This window comes from Lissotriton vulgaris, unplaced genomic scaffold, assembly GCF_964263255.1.
Source record: "Lissotriton vulgaris unplaced genomic scaffold, aLisVul1.2 SCAFFOLD_550, whole genome shotgun sequence".
NCBI classification, from domain to species: domain Eukaryota; kingdom Metazoa; phylum Chordata; class Amphibia; order Caudata; family Salamandridae; genus Lissotriton; species Lissotriton vulgaris.
Genome location: NW_028247597.1, coordinates 730,344 through 745,509, shown reverse-complemented (window position 1 = coordinate 745,509; position 15,166 = coordinate 730,344). Strand labels below are relative to the sequence as shown.

The following is a 15,166-nucleotide window of genomic DNA, read 5'->3' as shown; positions in this document are numbered from 1 at the left end:
AGATAGATAGAATAACCGGATGGATAGATATATTCAGACTTGCTGTCGGCAAAGCGATCACTACATATAACTTCGAGACCTCACCCCACACATAATGAGTATTTGCAATGCAAAACGTCACGCGTTTGCCAGAGTTTACGTTAGTGGCATTGTAAATGACAATGCCTTTTATTTATGTTTTAAAAACCAACACGTAAATAAAACGCATTGTCATTTACAATGCCAGTAGCTCAAACTCTCGCAAATGCGAGACCTAGTGCACTGCAAATGCTTGTTCATTATGATTGAAAGACCAAGCATATTACAAAACGCAAGGGTACCTGCCCTGGTAACAACACTGATGAAAACAAACTTGTAAGAATAATTTGTAGAGGCTGCAAGACGGTAACAAAATAGAAACGTTAGGAACAGTCCGAACAGTAACATGATGCTAAATAAACTGCTGTTGAGAGGGCAAGCTCGCTGCTGGGGGTGGTTTTTCCAGAGCTGCTCCTGTTGCCTGTGTCATTCTCTGGGCTTCCGTGAATGCTGCCAAAGCTTCTCCTGCTGCCCCCGGGAGACACATGAAAAACTTGTCCCTTCAGCCCTCTGTACTTTGAAACGTGTGACCCGTGAGGTGCTGCAGCTGCCTCCTCATAAACATAGAGGAAAGGAAGGCGGAAATTAGGCTGTGGGAGCCCGATCTAACACTGGACTCAAGCTGTGCTGCTGCTTGAAAGTCAAGCAACGAGTCCCCAAACGTGCCGCAGCTACAGCTAAATGACATTTGCTTTAGGAAAAGTAAAGAAATAATTTTATTTTTTAAATATCTTTGCTTTTGAGACAATCGTAGCAACCACTTTTTAGTTTCAAATATTTAAAGCGTGGGTGTCAGTATTGTTATAAATGTCATTTAATTTTTAAAAACATGCGCCGCATACGGCAATCGCAAGGAAACAAAAGGAAAGTGCTGTGCCATTGTTAGTGGTAAGGCTGCTGCGCTAGTTAAATTAAATCAATAAACCATTGTGGGAGAGCAGGAAAAAGCCCTTAAAAAATAGTGCTTGGAGGATGTAATTAAAACATACCCTGTAACAACACAAGTAAAAGGGTCAGTCCTCATGGGAGGTTACAAGTGCACACAAGGAGGTGCTAAGGAAGGACTAACAAGCCTATTAATGAATCAGAAGCCAACATTTACTAAGGACAATGGCACAAGCCAATGAATAATGTGGATGGAGCTAAAAGTCCATACCTGAATCCAGCATGCCTCGCCGAGCGGCGCATGCGCTGCCCAGTCTCAGCCTAAAAAAGGAGCCTCAGTGGCTTTTTTAGGGAACCTACCACTAGTGGATATTTGTAAGCAGCTATATGGAATAACCTACATACATTCACAAAAGCCTATTGTGTTGATGTCTTAGCTAAATTGGCTAGAGTGGGTCAAGCTGTATTACAAACACTTTTTGCAAACATTTGTCAACCAATAGTTCACCACTACTTGTGGGGAGCACTGATTTAAAATCCATACTAAGAATGTGTCTATGGCCAACACAAGCTACTGAATGGAATATGGTAGGTACCATCCAAGTATCTCTCCGTAGTGTTTAGTGCCTTAGATTCATATGTACCCACCCTCCTCACCGGAAGCTACTGGTCGATGTATTTGTCTTTATTAACATTCTACCTTATCCTAATCTTTGCTTGTTTGTTCGTCTTTTCTGTCAATATTTTGCTCCAATCCTAAGCTCACCCGAAGAGCTTAAAACAATCTAGCAAAAGAGCCAAAGATCATGCGCAACACAGACTACAGTCAGTCACTATTCCACATGACTCGAACAACATCTTAGAAGAAAAACAATTTGCAAATGTCCGAGTCCAACACTAGATTGCCGGAGTATGCTAAGCATATGAATCTACAGCACTACAGTGTACGAATAGATGCTTACATGGAAAGTAACATATACCTTCTTTGGAATCCGTTTTTCACTGTTTATTTTTCCCTATATGAATTGCTCTATACCTGTTACACAATGAAAGCCCCTTGTAAAGTGCAGTTCAGTTGTTGGCTCTAGGTACCTCAGGTTCTTGGATAACCTACAAGCCCTTATATATCCCTGCTACCAGAAGGGTCTAGTGAACTTAATGGTATATTGCTTTTGTAAATCGGCCATCGTTACAAGAAGTTATAAATGAAAATGTTCAAATGGCTGTTCAGACTAGTTTTCAATTTTTTACATGTTAAGTTTGTTTCTTTTGGAAAATCTTGAGCGAAGTACCTAGATGACCCTTTGCTGAATTTAGAATTCGGTCTACTTTTCATAAATCTGTAGCTTTCTTAGATCACCCATGAGGTTCACCCTGGTTTCCATAACAAACTGGAAGTAGGTTGAGAGCATAAAAATTAGGCAAACTGGGCTACCTCTTTGAAAAATGCCAAAACTAAGATTAAAAGCAAAATCATTTTTTGATTCAGCTCTGCCTGTCCATGATAGCTGGGAAAATTGTGACTTTAGCACAGCAAACCTTTTGTTGATGCCATTTTTAGGATAAAAAAAAAATGCAGTCCCCCCCCCCCCCCTTATTTTTCCCAAAAAACAAAACTTTTGCTATATTGTTGCTATTTTTATAGTCTGTTCCAGAGGTATCCACAAACCCTGGGTACCTTTGGAATCCCCAAGATGTTGGGGAAAAAAGGTCGCTAATTTGGCTTGGATACCTTATGTGGAGAAAGTTATGGAGGCCTATGTGTGTGAACTACCCCAAATACCAAAAGGGGCTTAGCATTCATTCTAGGAGGGAAAAGACGTAGTAGCGAAAGGTTTAAAGTTTATGGATGAAAACTATAAGTGAAGTAGCGCAGTCTCATCAGTTTTCTTAAAATGCACTTTTATTTTTAATCCTTAATATCCTGCAATGATGTTTAGATCAAGAACAGCAAATTGATTTTTACTATGAGATTTAGTAAATCTGAACTGTTCATCTTCATGAAGTAAACCATTTAATAACACATGTAATGTATATCCTGCTCCTGTTGATATATCAAAGAACATTTGGTGATAGTACAATTGAAAGGATTTCTCGACCTGAGTTGGAATCAAAACATAGGCTTTCTTGGCATTTGGCAATGCCAGGTGATGGGCTCCTAAAAAAAAAATGTCTGGAAAATTTGAACTGTCTAATAGTCACACCCTTGACATAGGGGTTTGACTACTAAGAACATTATGTATTGCTTTAAAAGCTTCCAAGTGTTGCAATTAATAAGTAAGAACATCCAAAAAAGAAATTACTTGAGTTGTGGCAGGGCTGATGATTAGTGAAGCCTGTGCCAAGAGAAATACTTTTGTGGTTAACCTTTTTTTTGTTTAAATATTGTAAATATTGTGAATTATTAACCAAAACATGCTATCAGATTTTACTGATAATTGTTCATTGCACAGGTGCAACTTGGTTCAACTTGGATATAAATATTGTATACAAACAGATTGGCCTAATGTATTGAGGTGCATGGGAATTACATGAAAGTATGGCATGAGACATCACTTACAATCCAATATCATGGTATTATAATTTAGCCTGAAAGGGGTTCAGAAAATTAAACAAGAAATCAATGTGAATTGTAATTGTCATCTGAAAGAAACTAAAAAGGCCCGATGGACCAGAATAAACTGTGTACATTATATATTATAATTATTTTTATATTGCATCCTGAAAATGTATACTTTCAGGTAGTTGAAATCAATCTGTGCGAAGTGGGGGTCCTTTATGAGTACTACCTAACTGTACCTGTATGTTATGAGTTTTCAGTGCACATCCAGCTTTTTTTTATTTATGATTAGGGACCCGGTGAAGTATAATTCTAAGATTTAAATAAATTAAATAATTCCTGGTCATTAAAATCTTTGACCCCTTTCATCATGGTTACCGGTATGTGCAGTGAATACATTTAGAACAACACAATTGCAGTGCTGCAAAAGAACATAGCTAGACCTGGGTTTGCATTGGTAGAAAGGGAAGTTACAGACTGTTTACTTTGACTGTTGTTTTAAAAGTTTGCTCCAGCTCAGTACTATTGCTAACCTCATTTATTGATTTGCCGTTTTGTTAGGTTTTGTTTATCTGAAACGAGTTGTCCACAGGAAGACCACTTCCCTCCTAATCTGTGTGTGAAAGTGAACGGGAAGCCATGTAATCTTCCAGTGAGTATTCTAGTTTAGAGTTCTGTGTGTTTCAGAGTCTGTCAGTGGTCATATTAGCAGATGTCTGGACTGACCTTGAACTTGTAAGGATTATCATTTCACTATACAGTAGTGGAATGAGGGAAACAGAAAATGCAAATATCTTTTATGTAAAGGTAACATGAGAAGAATGCGACTGCAGTAGGTTTACAGGGCAAGAGTAGAGATTTAATCGAAGTAGATGTGAAAATGTATGTATCAGCATGAAGAAAGAAAAGTCTGAGGGAAAATAGAAACTTTGACAGCAGCAGTGAAGGAGCAGTGTTCAGTTTCAGGTCACATTTTGAGTGAGTCATGTAGTCCGATTAAAAAAATAACGTGAGCCAAAACTATTTAAAGGGATTCTCTTGCCAAATAAATCTATATTCAAAGCACCAAATACAATGACTTAAGAGTTATTTTCTGGGTCTTCTAGACTCAGCCACTGAACAGGGACAGCCCTAGACCACAATCTACCACCAGTACCCAAGCCAGCAACTCCACCAATGGCTCATTCACCAAACATGGCAACCCAGAGCAGCGTACTGTGATTGCGTCGCTCTGGGCATGGTAGTTTTGTTTTGGAAGAACAGAGATGCCCACAATACCCAAGCAGGCCATTGCCCCTTTCTTCACAACAGTAGCATTTACACTCATTGGCCAAAAGAATGTCACTGATCTTAGAAAAAGTCTTAAACCTCTTGCTGCTAAACCCAAATAGGTCGATCAGTAACCAATCCACAGGCAGACCTACGATCTTGGACCCTTGTTTTATTGCCAGTAAAACGTGAACAAGCCTGTTAGATTGTAAACATACTGATCAGGACAATTGTTGGGGGATGAGGGACAAATAGAAAGGGGGGGCAAGGATTCCTAGTGCATCGCATACACTTACCATCTAGCTCAACCATATACAGACACTCAACCAAGCAATGAGCAGGACACAAACAGAAAAAGATCCATGACCCATTCTTGCATGCAAATCCCTGAGAATGTTGAGAGACTAGCATTCTGAAACTAGCTCTTGAATAAACACTCACTTGTCTCTCTGCCTGAAAGATCAGAGCAGATTCTTCATTTTTGGTTCTGTTACCCATTCTTTGGCAATAACGAAGTCACTACCCTTGACAAAGTGCATGGAGGCCCACTGCACAATAGTTTATGATTCTTCTCTTATGGTGTGGTTTACCACCTTTGCTATCTTACAGGTTCTTCCTTGACATAAATTCGGGAACTAATGCTAAATATGCAAACTGTGTTGTAAAGAATTCAAATCCATGATTTCAGTAAAAGAAATGAGTGACAACACTAGTAAAGGGGTTGCATGCGTTTAACTTAAACAAAATATTTATTGACCCCACACACATGCTGGCCACACTCAAATCCTTGTTTTTAAAAACCATGCTACCGCTATTGAATTCCCTCCCAAACCCCTCTGTACTTTCACTGTAATGTATCAATGTCATTACACCTTCCCAACAGTAAATCCATATCGCACTCACCCTCTGCCAGAGTTCAGACTGTTCAGTCCAAAAACATCTTTCACTGTGATTTTTATCAAAAATAATCTACCCTTCTCACTTACGAAACCCTCTAGCATTTGGACACTCTAGGTTAATTGCCTAAGCCTGCTGTATAGAAATGCAACAGCTGACAAATGCCACCCTCAAAAAGGATTACGCTCAATTCAAAAACCAAGCAATCGCTAAACTGAACATGTAACTTTCTGAGTAGTGTCTTGAAACTATAATTCCTGTGGTGCCAGCCAATGACTGAGGAATGGTCATATGCAGATTGCTCCAAATGGGATGCAACAAAGACATTGAGTGAGTAGAAAAATCATACTTTAAGGCACCAAAATGAGGTCAGTCTAATGTGAACTGACCAGCCTTCCTGCCCACATTTTTCATGCTATAAAAAAAAAAACATTGTATGCATATCTTTAACCGCATCGATGCTGCGGCGATTTTTGCGCTGTGCGGCTGTTTTCCCTTTTCCGCGTTACATGACGAGCTTAGCTCGTCATCAGCACACGCCACCCGTGGCTGATGACGAGCTGAGCTAGTCATCAGCAGCGAAGGGGTTAAAGCAACATTTCCCAACCCACAACATTTCCATATCTGTAGCTGCACCCACTGATATTAACACTACCACCTCCTCTCTAAGATCCTGATGGCTTCATGCTGGCCCTCAAGAATAAAGCATTCAATCTAATAGTCGAGTCTTACTCCACTACCTGTATCAAGGAGTTCTTTCTAAAGCTTCCCTTTTACATTGTTATCCATGAAGAAGGGCTATTTCCAGGAACCATGAAAAAGGGAATCCTGATACCTTCCTTGAAGAAAGCCCAGTGCATATCCAAAGTGGCTGGATTATTACAGACCTAATTTGAGTATCTGGTGCCAGAGTAAGTACTAGAATGTGAGATGATATAACTAGAGAAAATCGATCTGGCATCTTAAGCTTTAAACTTTTGCATCACTAATTTGTGAGGTGGTGACAAGCTCACTCTTTGAAAGCTCATGGCTGCTCTGGAACCCTCCAGTTTCTAGAAACAGCCATTGAACAAAATTATCTAGAGCTGTGCTGATGGCTGGGTTGAATAGTGCAGTATAGTTCGCGCTAACCTTCCCCAGAACATATGAATATACTCCAACTTCAATAAAAGGTCCACAATAGCCTCTTTACTGTCTCCTGTAGCAACACTGTCAAATTGAAAATACATGCACTTTTTACAAAGTGCCTTTAGTCTCGGGTCACCTTTTCAACATGGCGCCCTTTTGCATACCAGTCGGGCCCATGTATCAAGTGTTCTCCTGAAAGCCAAATTCTAATGGCAGAAGTACCCAGGTAGATGATTGAGAGTTAAAGACTTTTAATCCTAAACTAGCACAATCCCATTTGAAAATGCCTGAAAACAGAGGTTTTCAGAGATGCTTTTGATGAACTCTGGATGGTTGAGGAAGGGCAACGCATGACAACGTAAATTATGCTTATGCCACTTTATAGGCTTGCCGCCAGTTACTGCCTACATCCTATCCTTTGAGCCACATTCTGGGTCCTCACCAAAAGAAAAGCTTGGAAATGCCTGCTGCATCTACACCCAAGAGATGGCAAAACAAAGGCATTCCAATCCATTAAGTAGTATGCACTTATTGACTGAGGGCACTCAAACTGTTCCTCCAGACTTGCCTTTTCTGGTTGTGTTCCTTATACCCAACTCCTAACTAGCTGCTTACCAGCCTTTCAACTGGCATTGAGGATTCAAGGCACTAGGACCATGGCAATCTGCATCATTTAATTTAGCATGATCAAACAATCAATCTATGACTAAGTCTTCTTATGATGCTAAGGGTGATACGTCAGGGCATTTAAAGGATTTTCAACTAAACAGAACTATAATATGCTTTACTGAGGCTTGCCTGAAGTGAGAAAGTGGCAGCCAACACCGGTGTACCAAAGCTGTACTTTATTGGATTAGCAGTACCTTCTGGAACCTTCAAATGGGCACAAGGAGAATGTTAGTCAGAAACATGAGTGTATGCATTGGCTACAAGATGCGTTATCTTATCAGTAATATAATCTTTACAGCCTGTAACTAAGGCCTTGAAATGTTTGTGTTAGCACCATGCACATTTCTTGTGTTAAATTAAACCATACATTCATTTTTTTTTTAACTTCCAGGGCTATCTCCCACCAACCAAAAATGGGGTTGAACCAAAGAGGCCAAGTCGACCAATCAACATTACCTCACTAGTACGCTTGTCTACAACCGTTCCCAACACAATTGTTGTGTCATGGACAGCAGAGATCGGAAGGGTGAGCCTTTCGTGTATGGTTAAATGTTTGACATTTTAAAAGAGCACATTCACTGACGTCAATTTAATATCCCCAGATATGATTGGACAGGCACAGACAGGGGTGTACCAAACTTCAGACCAAGTTGCACCATTGATTTTTCTGCCAGGCAGTGAGCAAACAAAAGAGCCTCATTGTCCTTTTGTGTAGTCAGCATGTATTTGCATGTTCTGGTCCTCTAACTTTTTCTTATCTTGTAGCTGAAGCTAAGATTAAGACTTTATATCTCTTTAATTTTGTATGATATTCTTTTAAGGCAGTAGTTTGTAAGTAAAACCTTCAGCTTTAATCTTTAGTGTCTTTGTGGGAATATTCTACAGAAAAACCATTTAGCAAATTCTGAACTGGAATCATAGGTTTAGAGTTAAAGGGAATCTATTGGTTCTTAACAGTCAACTAGATTTAGATCATTGAGCTGTTGCCCTTGCACCATTTTGGAAGTCTGTGCGATAACAGGTTTCAAAATGCACAAAATTAATTGCTTTGTGGTTTATGATTAAGCATATCCTTTTCAATAAGTTACTAAACAGTGCATGATACTTTAAACCCTCTTTCGTTGTTGTGGGCTGGTTTTACTGTGTAAACTCTAAGTCGGATAAGGAATAAACTAAAGCTGTGTAGGGTGAACCAGAATTCTAGATTAAAAAGTGGATATTTGTATTTTATTTGGCATTGCAGAGTTTTTCTATGGCAGTCTATCTGGTAAAGCAGTTGTCTTCTGCGGTCCTACTACAGAGGTTGCGAGCAAAAGGAATTCGAAATCCTGACCATTCAAGAGCACTGAGTATGTATGATTATTCACTTGCCTTCGCTCACGTTTTCTTTGTTTCCATTTCAAATGAAATTCCTTAGGCAGCGCATGCGCTGTCTCTTTGAAACATGCTGTATTCAGAAGCTTCGCCCACTTTCCGCCATCTTTTTAGTTGGATTCTGTCCCTCTCCTTTGTGAATGGTGGCTTTTGATTTGTTAATAGGCGTATTAGTCAATTCTTAGTACCGCCCTCTCTTCTGTTGTTGCCTCCCATGAGGACTGGCCCTTTTGCATGTGTTACTCCGTATGTTTTATTTACGGTTACCGTGCACTATTTTTTGAGATAATGCCTTTTTCGACATTGCTGTAGCAGCCATGGCACACACTCTTTCCTGCAACTCGTTCTGGCTTTAAAGTGCATTGTGACACTGCAGAGAAAAATGCAGTTTCTTTATTGTACCGTATGTTGGTTCAGATTGCTTGAGGTAAATGAGGTAAATTAGGTTTTTTTTGTGTACTTTTGTTTCGGATGTTAAGCGCTTTAAGCATGGCACACTGTCCCTTTCTTGCATCCCATTCTGTCTGGCACCCACACTTCAGCAGTGGCGGCCACACACCACTCGCGGGACGACGCCATTGAACAATAATGGCGGTCTCTACTTGTTAACATAAGGTGCCATACCTGCTTTACTGTGAAACATGCATGGTATGCTTGCTTTGTCATAGAGCCTTGGTGCGTTGTGTAGTTGCTCAGAGCATGCCTGCTCTTCATGCCCTTTTCCTTTGCGTCTCTTGCCAGCTAGAGCCTGCTCTAAGCACGGGCTTCCCATAAACTGCAGCCTGACCACTTCTAATTACAGGACCTGTAGCGGGATACCCTGGACAAGGTGAACGACAGGTACGAGGCGCAAACCCTGTCACTAAGCAACCTCTCTCCTTTCCTTCTGCACAAAGGTGAGGCACCATGCTCCCTTTGGCAGAGCAGCGGCCTTGCCTGTAAACTACTCCCTGTCCAGAAACAATTAGACATAGCATTGCAAATGCATCCTTGTAGCTCTTGACACAGGCAGCTAATTTCAGGCGGCGCTATTCATTGCAAATGCCATGCTCTCGGCCTCAGATCAGGCCTTTTTGCTGCAGCTGTAGACAAGAAAACTGTCAGGTGCCGTCTTCCTCACTGCACATGTGATGCCGCCGTATATAGTACCCATCGACAGCCAGGCTTCGTCACTGCAGATGGATGCCTGCTGCAAACAGCTAATTTCAGATAGTGGCTCTTTCGTTGCATATGGGCATCTGCTGTAGGTTCACCTCCAGTCTCCAGCTGCACACTTGTCGACTTGGTGAGACCATATTTAGGATTTGTCAGGTTTTAAAACTACTAATTCGCATATGGATGAAATCTCTGAAAATTACATTTGTTGGTCAGAGGATGATGTAACATAATTCACTCTGTGTTTATATTTAACTCAATACCTCTGCCCAAAACTTCGCCAAAAACAAACATGGGAGAGGATGTGGCACAACGGGCAGAGCTGACGAATTTGGAGCTGGGGAACCAGGTGCGAGTCTCGGCATCCACTCAACATCCTGTGATTTTGGGCAAATCACTTAATCTCCCAGTTCCATCTAAAAATAAATGTGCACTTGTGTAACTTAACTGGTGCTCATGTAAAGCACTCCAGGTCGAGTTTGCCCTATGTGAAACTGCAAAAGAAAAAGTTTTACTAACGCGTTAGACCTAGGTTCTTATGTGCTGGCGATGCAGATAGAGCACCCACACTCCATAAAAGTGGCATCCTTCCCCACTGCATTTTCTTTTCCGCAAATTGCTATAATATCTTTGTTACATTTTCCAAACTATAATGGCAACAAGTCCACGCCTCCAGAAAAAGGCTGAGTTAACGCTTGTAGCTGGTATCTGTTGTTGTTAAGCTACAAGTGCAAATCAAATCAAGGCAAACTCAGACTTTCATCCGGGGCACAAGTGCAAACAAGCATTTGAAATGCAGTAGGTCTCGCATCAATGAAACTTTGAGCTCTTTGCCACTGTTTTTTTGTCAAAATATCCCAGCAGTAGGCTAAGTAATGAAAAAAAATTCCACTAAGCAAAGAAAGGGTGCAGTACCACAGGCTGTTACTAGGTGTCCCTAAGGAGTTGGTAATGGACTTCTATTAGCCACAGAAGGTACTGCACCCCTAATGCAATTATAATTGTAAAAATTGCAGCTGAGCATGCGTTTCCATTTGTTTTTATTACAATTGAGATTTTTGCTAGCTTGCATTTTAACCCCTTCGCTGCTAGGCCTTTTCCCCTCCTGTGCTAAGCCTTTTTTTGGCAATTTGGGGTGGTGTGCGCTTAGGCCCCTGTAACTTTTTGACCACATAAGGTATCCACGCCAAATTTGCGTCCTTTTCTTCCAACATCATGTGGATTCTAAAGGTGCCCAGGGTTTGTGGATTCCCTTGGTGGGGTCCCAGAAATTAAGCAAAATTTTTGTTTTTTTCAGAAAAATTGGAAAAACGGGCTGCAAATGAAAGCCTCTGGGGTTTTCCCTGAGAATGTTATCAAAAAAGGGTTTGTGGGGCTGAAATCTCCATTTTCTCAGCTTTTAGAGAATGATAGTCTTTTGTCAGAGAACCAACATTTTTCACAGTTTTGGCATTTTTCTGGGACATAGCCTATTTTTGATTTTGTTTAGAGCTTTCAACCTCCTTCCAGGTAATGGTAGAAATGAGTCAGAAAGGGGTCATTTGTCTAAATCCATGAAGGTTTCTTTATAGAAACTAACAGTTAAATATTTGAATAATTGAAAATTAGTTGAAGAAAACAGCCTTTTGTCTCAACGTTTTCACCTGTAACTTCTTGTAATTTTGACAGCTCTTTGAAAGCAATATACAGTTACATCCGTTTGACCTTCCTGGTTGTGTGGATATATAGGACTTGTAGTTTCACCAAGAACCCGACGAACCCAGAGCCAAAAACTGAGCAGCAACTTACAATGGTATTTTATTATTTATCGGGTATAGAGCACTTATTCTTGGAAAATGTATACATGGACAAATCGGTGTGAAAGACATCTATGTATTTCTGAATCGGGTACAAATTATAGAGTTTAGAAACAGTATATATTTGCACATTTTCAAAATTGGGAATACTCATACTAGCATGAGAATTATTGGTCATTTTTCAAAATGATTTTTTTTTTTTACACAATGTCTTTCATTGGGAAGGGAGAAATGCATGAAAACTCAATGGGTAATAACAGTTGATTTACAAATCTGAAGTACCCGAAGTCTCCCGATAAAAACGGTACCATTACTTGTGTGGGTCGGCCTTGTGCCTGAGACAGCAAACAGCGCAAAATGCAATGTGGTCACACCTCAAGTTTGCAGTTAAAAATTGACCCTTTTATGGCAAAGTGCATAGCTGTAGTTTTTGCACCCTAGCTCTGCCGGCACCTAGGGAAACCTAGCAAACCTATACATTTTTGAAAACTAGACACCCAGGGGAATTCAGGATGGGGTGACTCGACTGCCTCCCACCAGGTTCTGTTTTCCAGAATCCCCTAGGTGCCGGCAGAGCTAGGGCTCAAAAACGAAAGGTAGGCTCTTTGCCAAAAAAGGGCCAGTTTTCACTGCGAAATTGAGGTGCGACCACGTTGCGTTTTGCGCGGTTTCCTGTCGCACACACTAGGCAGACCCAGGCAAGTGAGGCACCATTTTTTTCGGGAGACCTGGGGGGACGCTGGGTGGGTGGAAATTTGTTGATCCACGCAGATTCCAGAACTTTCCACCACAGAAATGTGAGGAAAATGCGTTTTTTTGCCAATGTTTTAGCTTTGCAAGGGATTCTGGGTAAAAGAACCTGGTAGGAGGCAGTCGAGTCACCCCATTCTGAATTCCCCTGGTGTCAAGTTTTCAAAAATGTATAAGTTTGCTAGGTTTCCCTAGGTGCCGGCAGAGCTAGGGTTAACAAGCATTTACAATGCAATAGGTCTTGCAGCAATAAAGTTTGAGTTATTGACATTGTGTATAACAATGCGTTGCATAAATTTGTTAGCAAACTTTGAATTAGTGAGCAGTGAGAGTGTGTGCAAGAGTATGCTGTTCTTGAAAGCAGTGTGGTAGAGAGTGCAGGAATTTGGGTGACCTGAGCAATGTGGATGGGGTGAGATTACAGGAGTGAGTGTAACTCGACAAAATGTGTTTAATTGGATACCAGTGAGATATGGAATGTGTGTGTGGTGTGTGCATCCGTGCGTGTGTCTGGTTGTGTGCTTGAGAGTGAGAGAAAGAAAGGGAACCCTCTGAACGTTTAGTAGAGGGTCTACAGGGGTGTGTCCGCTTGGAGACAGTGGGGGCAATATATTGGGGAATGGAACGTGTTTTTCCTCTTCAAGCATTGACTGAAAGGAAGAGATAGAACAAGCACTAAATATGCATTGACACTGATCTTTCTCCACCACATATTAAATGTTGTTTCGACGTGGATTCCCCCTGCCTAAGGCCGGTCAGAGACACATGCATTACAAATGGTTCACATATATCAGGTCATTGAGAAGCCCAGTTACTTGGATCTTTTGTCATGGGTATAATGGTATTTGGAAATTTGTAAACCGGCAAAATATCTGCATTCTCTAGAGATGCGAACGCCTAAATATACAATCTCTAAGTACGCTAATAAAATATTTTTTTCAAACATTGCATGAGTGAAGAGAATTTGTAGACTTGTGAGGAAAATAAATGCTGCGTTCTTCTACCTTATTGTGTTATTGGTAGCGCAGCATATGTTGCAGGGGGGTGGACCCACTGCCCTCCGTAGAAAAAGAAATGAGAATGGGTATTTAGTTAAATCAACAAGAGAAAACAGTTGTGTGACCGCTTAAGACTGGGACATGTAGTGCAATGCAGCACCGCAGTGGACTGTGCAACTTACTCTTAATGCGGACTCTCCGTACTAGTGCAGTCTCTCCCGTCCTGAATATTACCTGGCGAGATGGTGGGAGCTCTTTTTATAACCACGCGATAAAGAGGTGTACTGTTCTACAGGTGTGGGTCCATGCTCGGGTGTAAATCAATATCAAAGGGCACTGAAGACAGACTACAGAATTAACCGCTGTGGTTTTCCGACTGATTTTTATTAACGTTGCCTTACGGTTAAAAGTACTGAAACATGTTTTTTTTTAGCTTAGGTTATTCTAATTTCAGTTTAATGGGTTGCAAGAGATTTTATAGCAAGATGATCTTTACGAAGAGGTTAGGTAATGTAATTGCCAAATCTAAAACGGGCTTCCACTGCTTCCGGTGGCACTGCCGGAAGCTGCAGGTCAGAGGCTGCGGCAGCGGTGTACCGAGATCCCCTTAATCAGCACAGCGGCGATTTCTGGCAAAGTATAACAAAAGGAGGGTAACACCCGTTCGAGAGGAAGCTATTTAGGCAGCATAAGGCAGAGCTCGCTGGGAGTGAAAATCAGCACCATTCCGGCTCCTCCTCCCAAACACCTGTTGCCCCTGTATCACCGCCCGGAAAGCTTGCCCCGCCCTTCTGCACCGAGCGACTTCCTCCCCGGCACTCCTGTATGCTGGTGTATCCTGCCGTGGGATTCTCGTAGGGTCTGCGTCATGCACCGTTTCCGTTCTACAGAGGTATCACCGCTCGGAAAGCTTGCCCCGCCCTTCAGCACCGAGCGACTTCCTCCCCGGCACTTCCGTATGCTTGATTGGCCCGGTAAGTTGAAAAGGGAGGAGAGGGGGGGGGTCGGTGTACTCGTGTGTGAGTGCTTGTGTGTGTATGCATGTGTGCGAGGGGGGGGGCTGGGTGCACTTGTGTGTGTGCGCGTGTGTGTGCGTGTATGTGTGCGGGGGTGTGTGTCTCTGTATGTATGTGCGTGCGTGCATGGGCATTCGTGTGTTTGTGTGTGTGTATGCGCATGCGTGTATGGTGTTTTCGCGCTTCCCAGGAGACAGACACTGGCCACAGCGCGCGTTCTTGTGCGCGTGGCCCGCTGAAATCGCCTTCTTCAAGAGGCAATGCGCGCAGCCAGGTGCTGTCTCCTGGGAAGCAGACCCAGTAACAATAGATCTCGGCGAGACAGCGCTTACGCGCTGTATCGCTACGAGACCTAAAAAACGAAAGGTAGGCACTTTGCCAAAAAAGGTACATTGAGGTGCGACCACGTTGCGTTTTGCGCTGTTTCCTGTCACAGGCACTAGGCAGACCCAGGCAAGTGAGGTACCATTTTTTTCAGGAGACCTGACGGAACGCTGGGTGGGTGGAAATTTGTGTGAGCCCAGTGATGCCACACTTTTACACACAAAAATGTTAGAAAAAACTATTTTTTTCAGCTACATTTAAAGTTTG

The 15,166-nt window shown here is 41.9% G+C and overlaps 1 protein-coding gene across 1 annotated transcript in view; it reads left to right on the top strand.

The window, feature by feature from the left end:
• PIAS1 (protein inhibitor of activated STAT 1) overlaps positions 1-15,166 on the top strand; it is an 854,757-nt gene that overhangs the window by 376,124 nt on the left and 463,467 nt on the right. Inside the window, exons 5-7 of the mRNA XM_086949739.1 lie at positions 4,085-4,175; positions 7,878-8,012; positions 8,730-8,835. Of these exons, the coding sequence (XP_086805865.1) occupies positions 4,085-4,175; positions 7,878-8,012; positions 8,730-8,835 (332 nt within the window). The remainder of the gene's footprint in view (positions 1-4,084; positions 4,176-7,877; positions 8,013-8,729; positions 8,836-15,166) is intronic.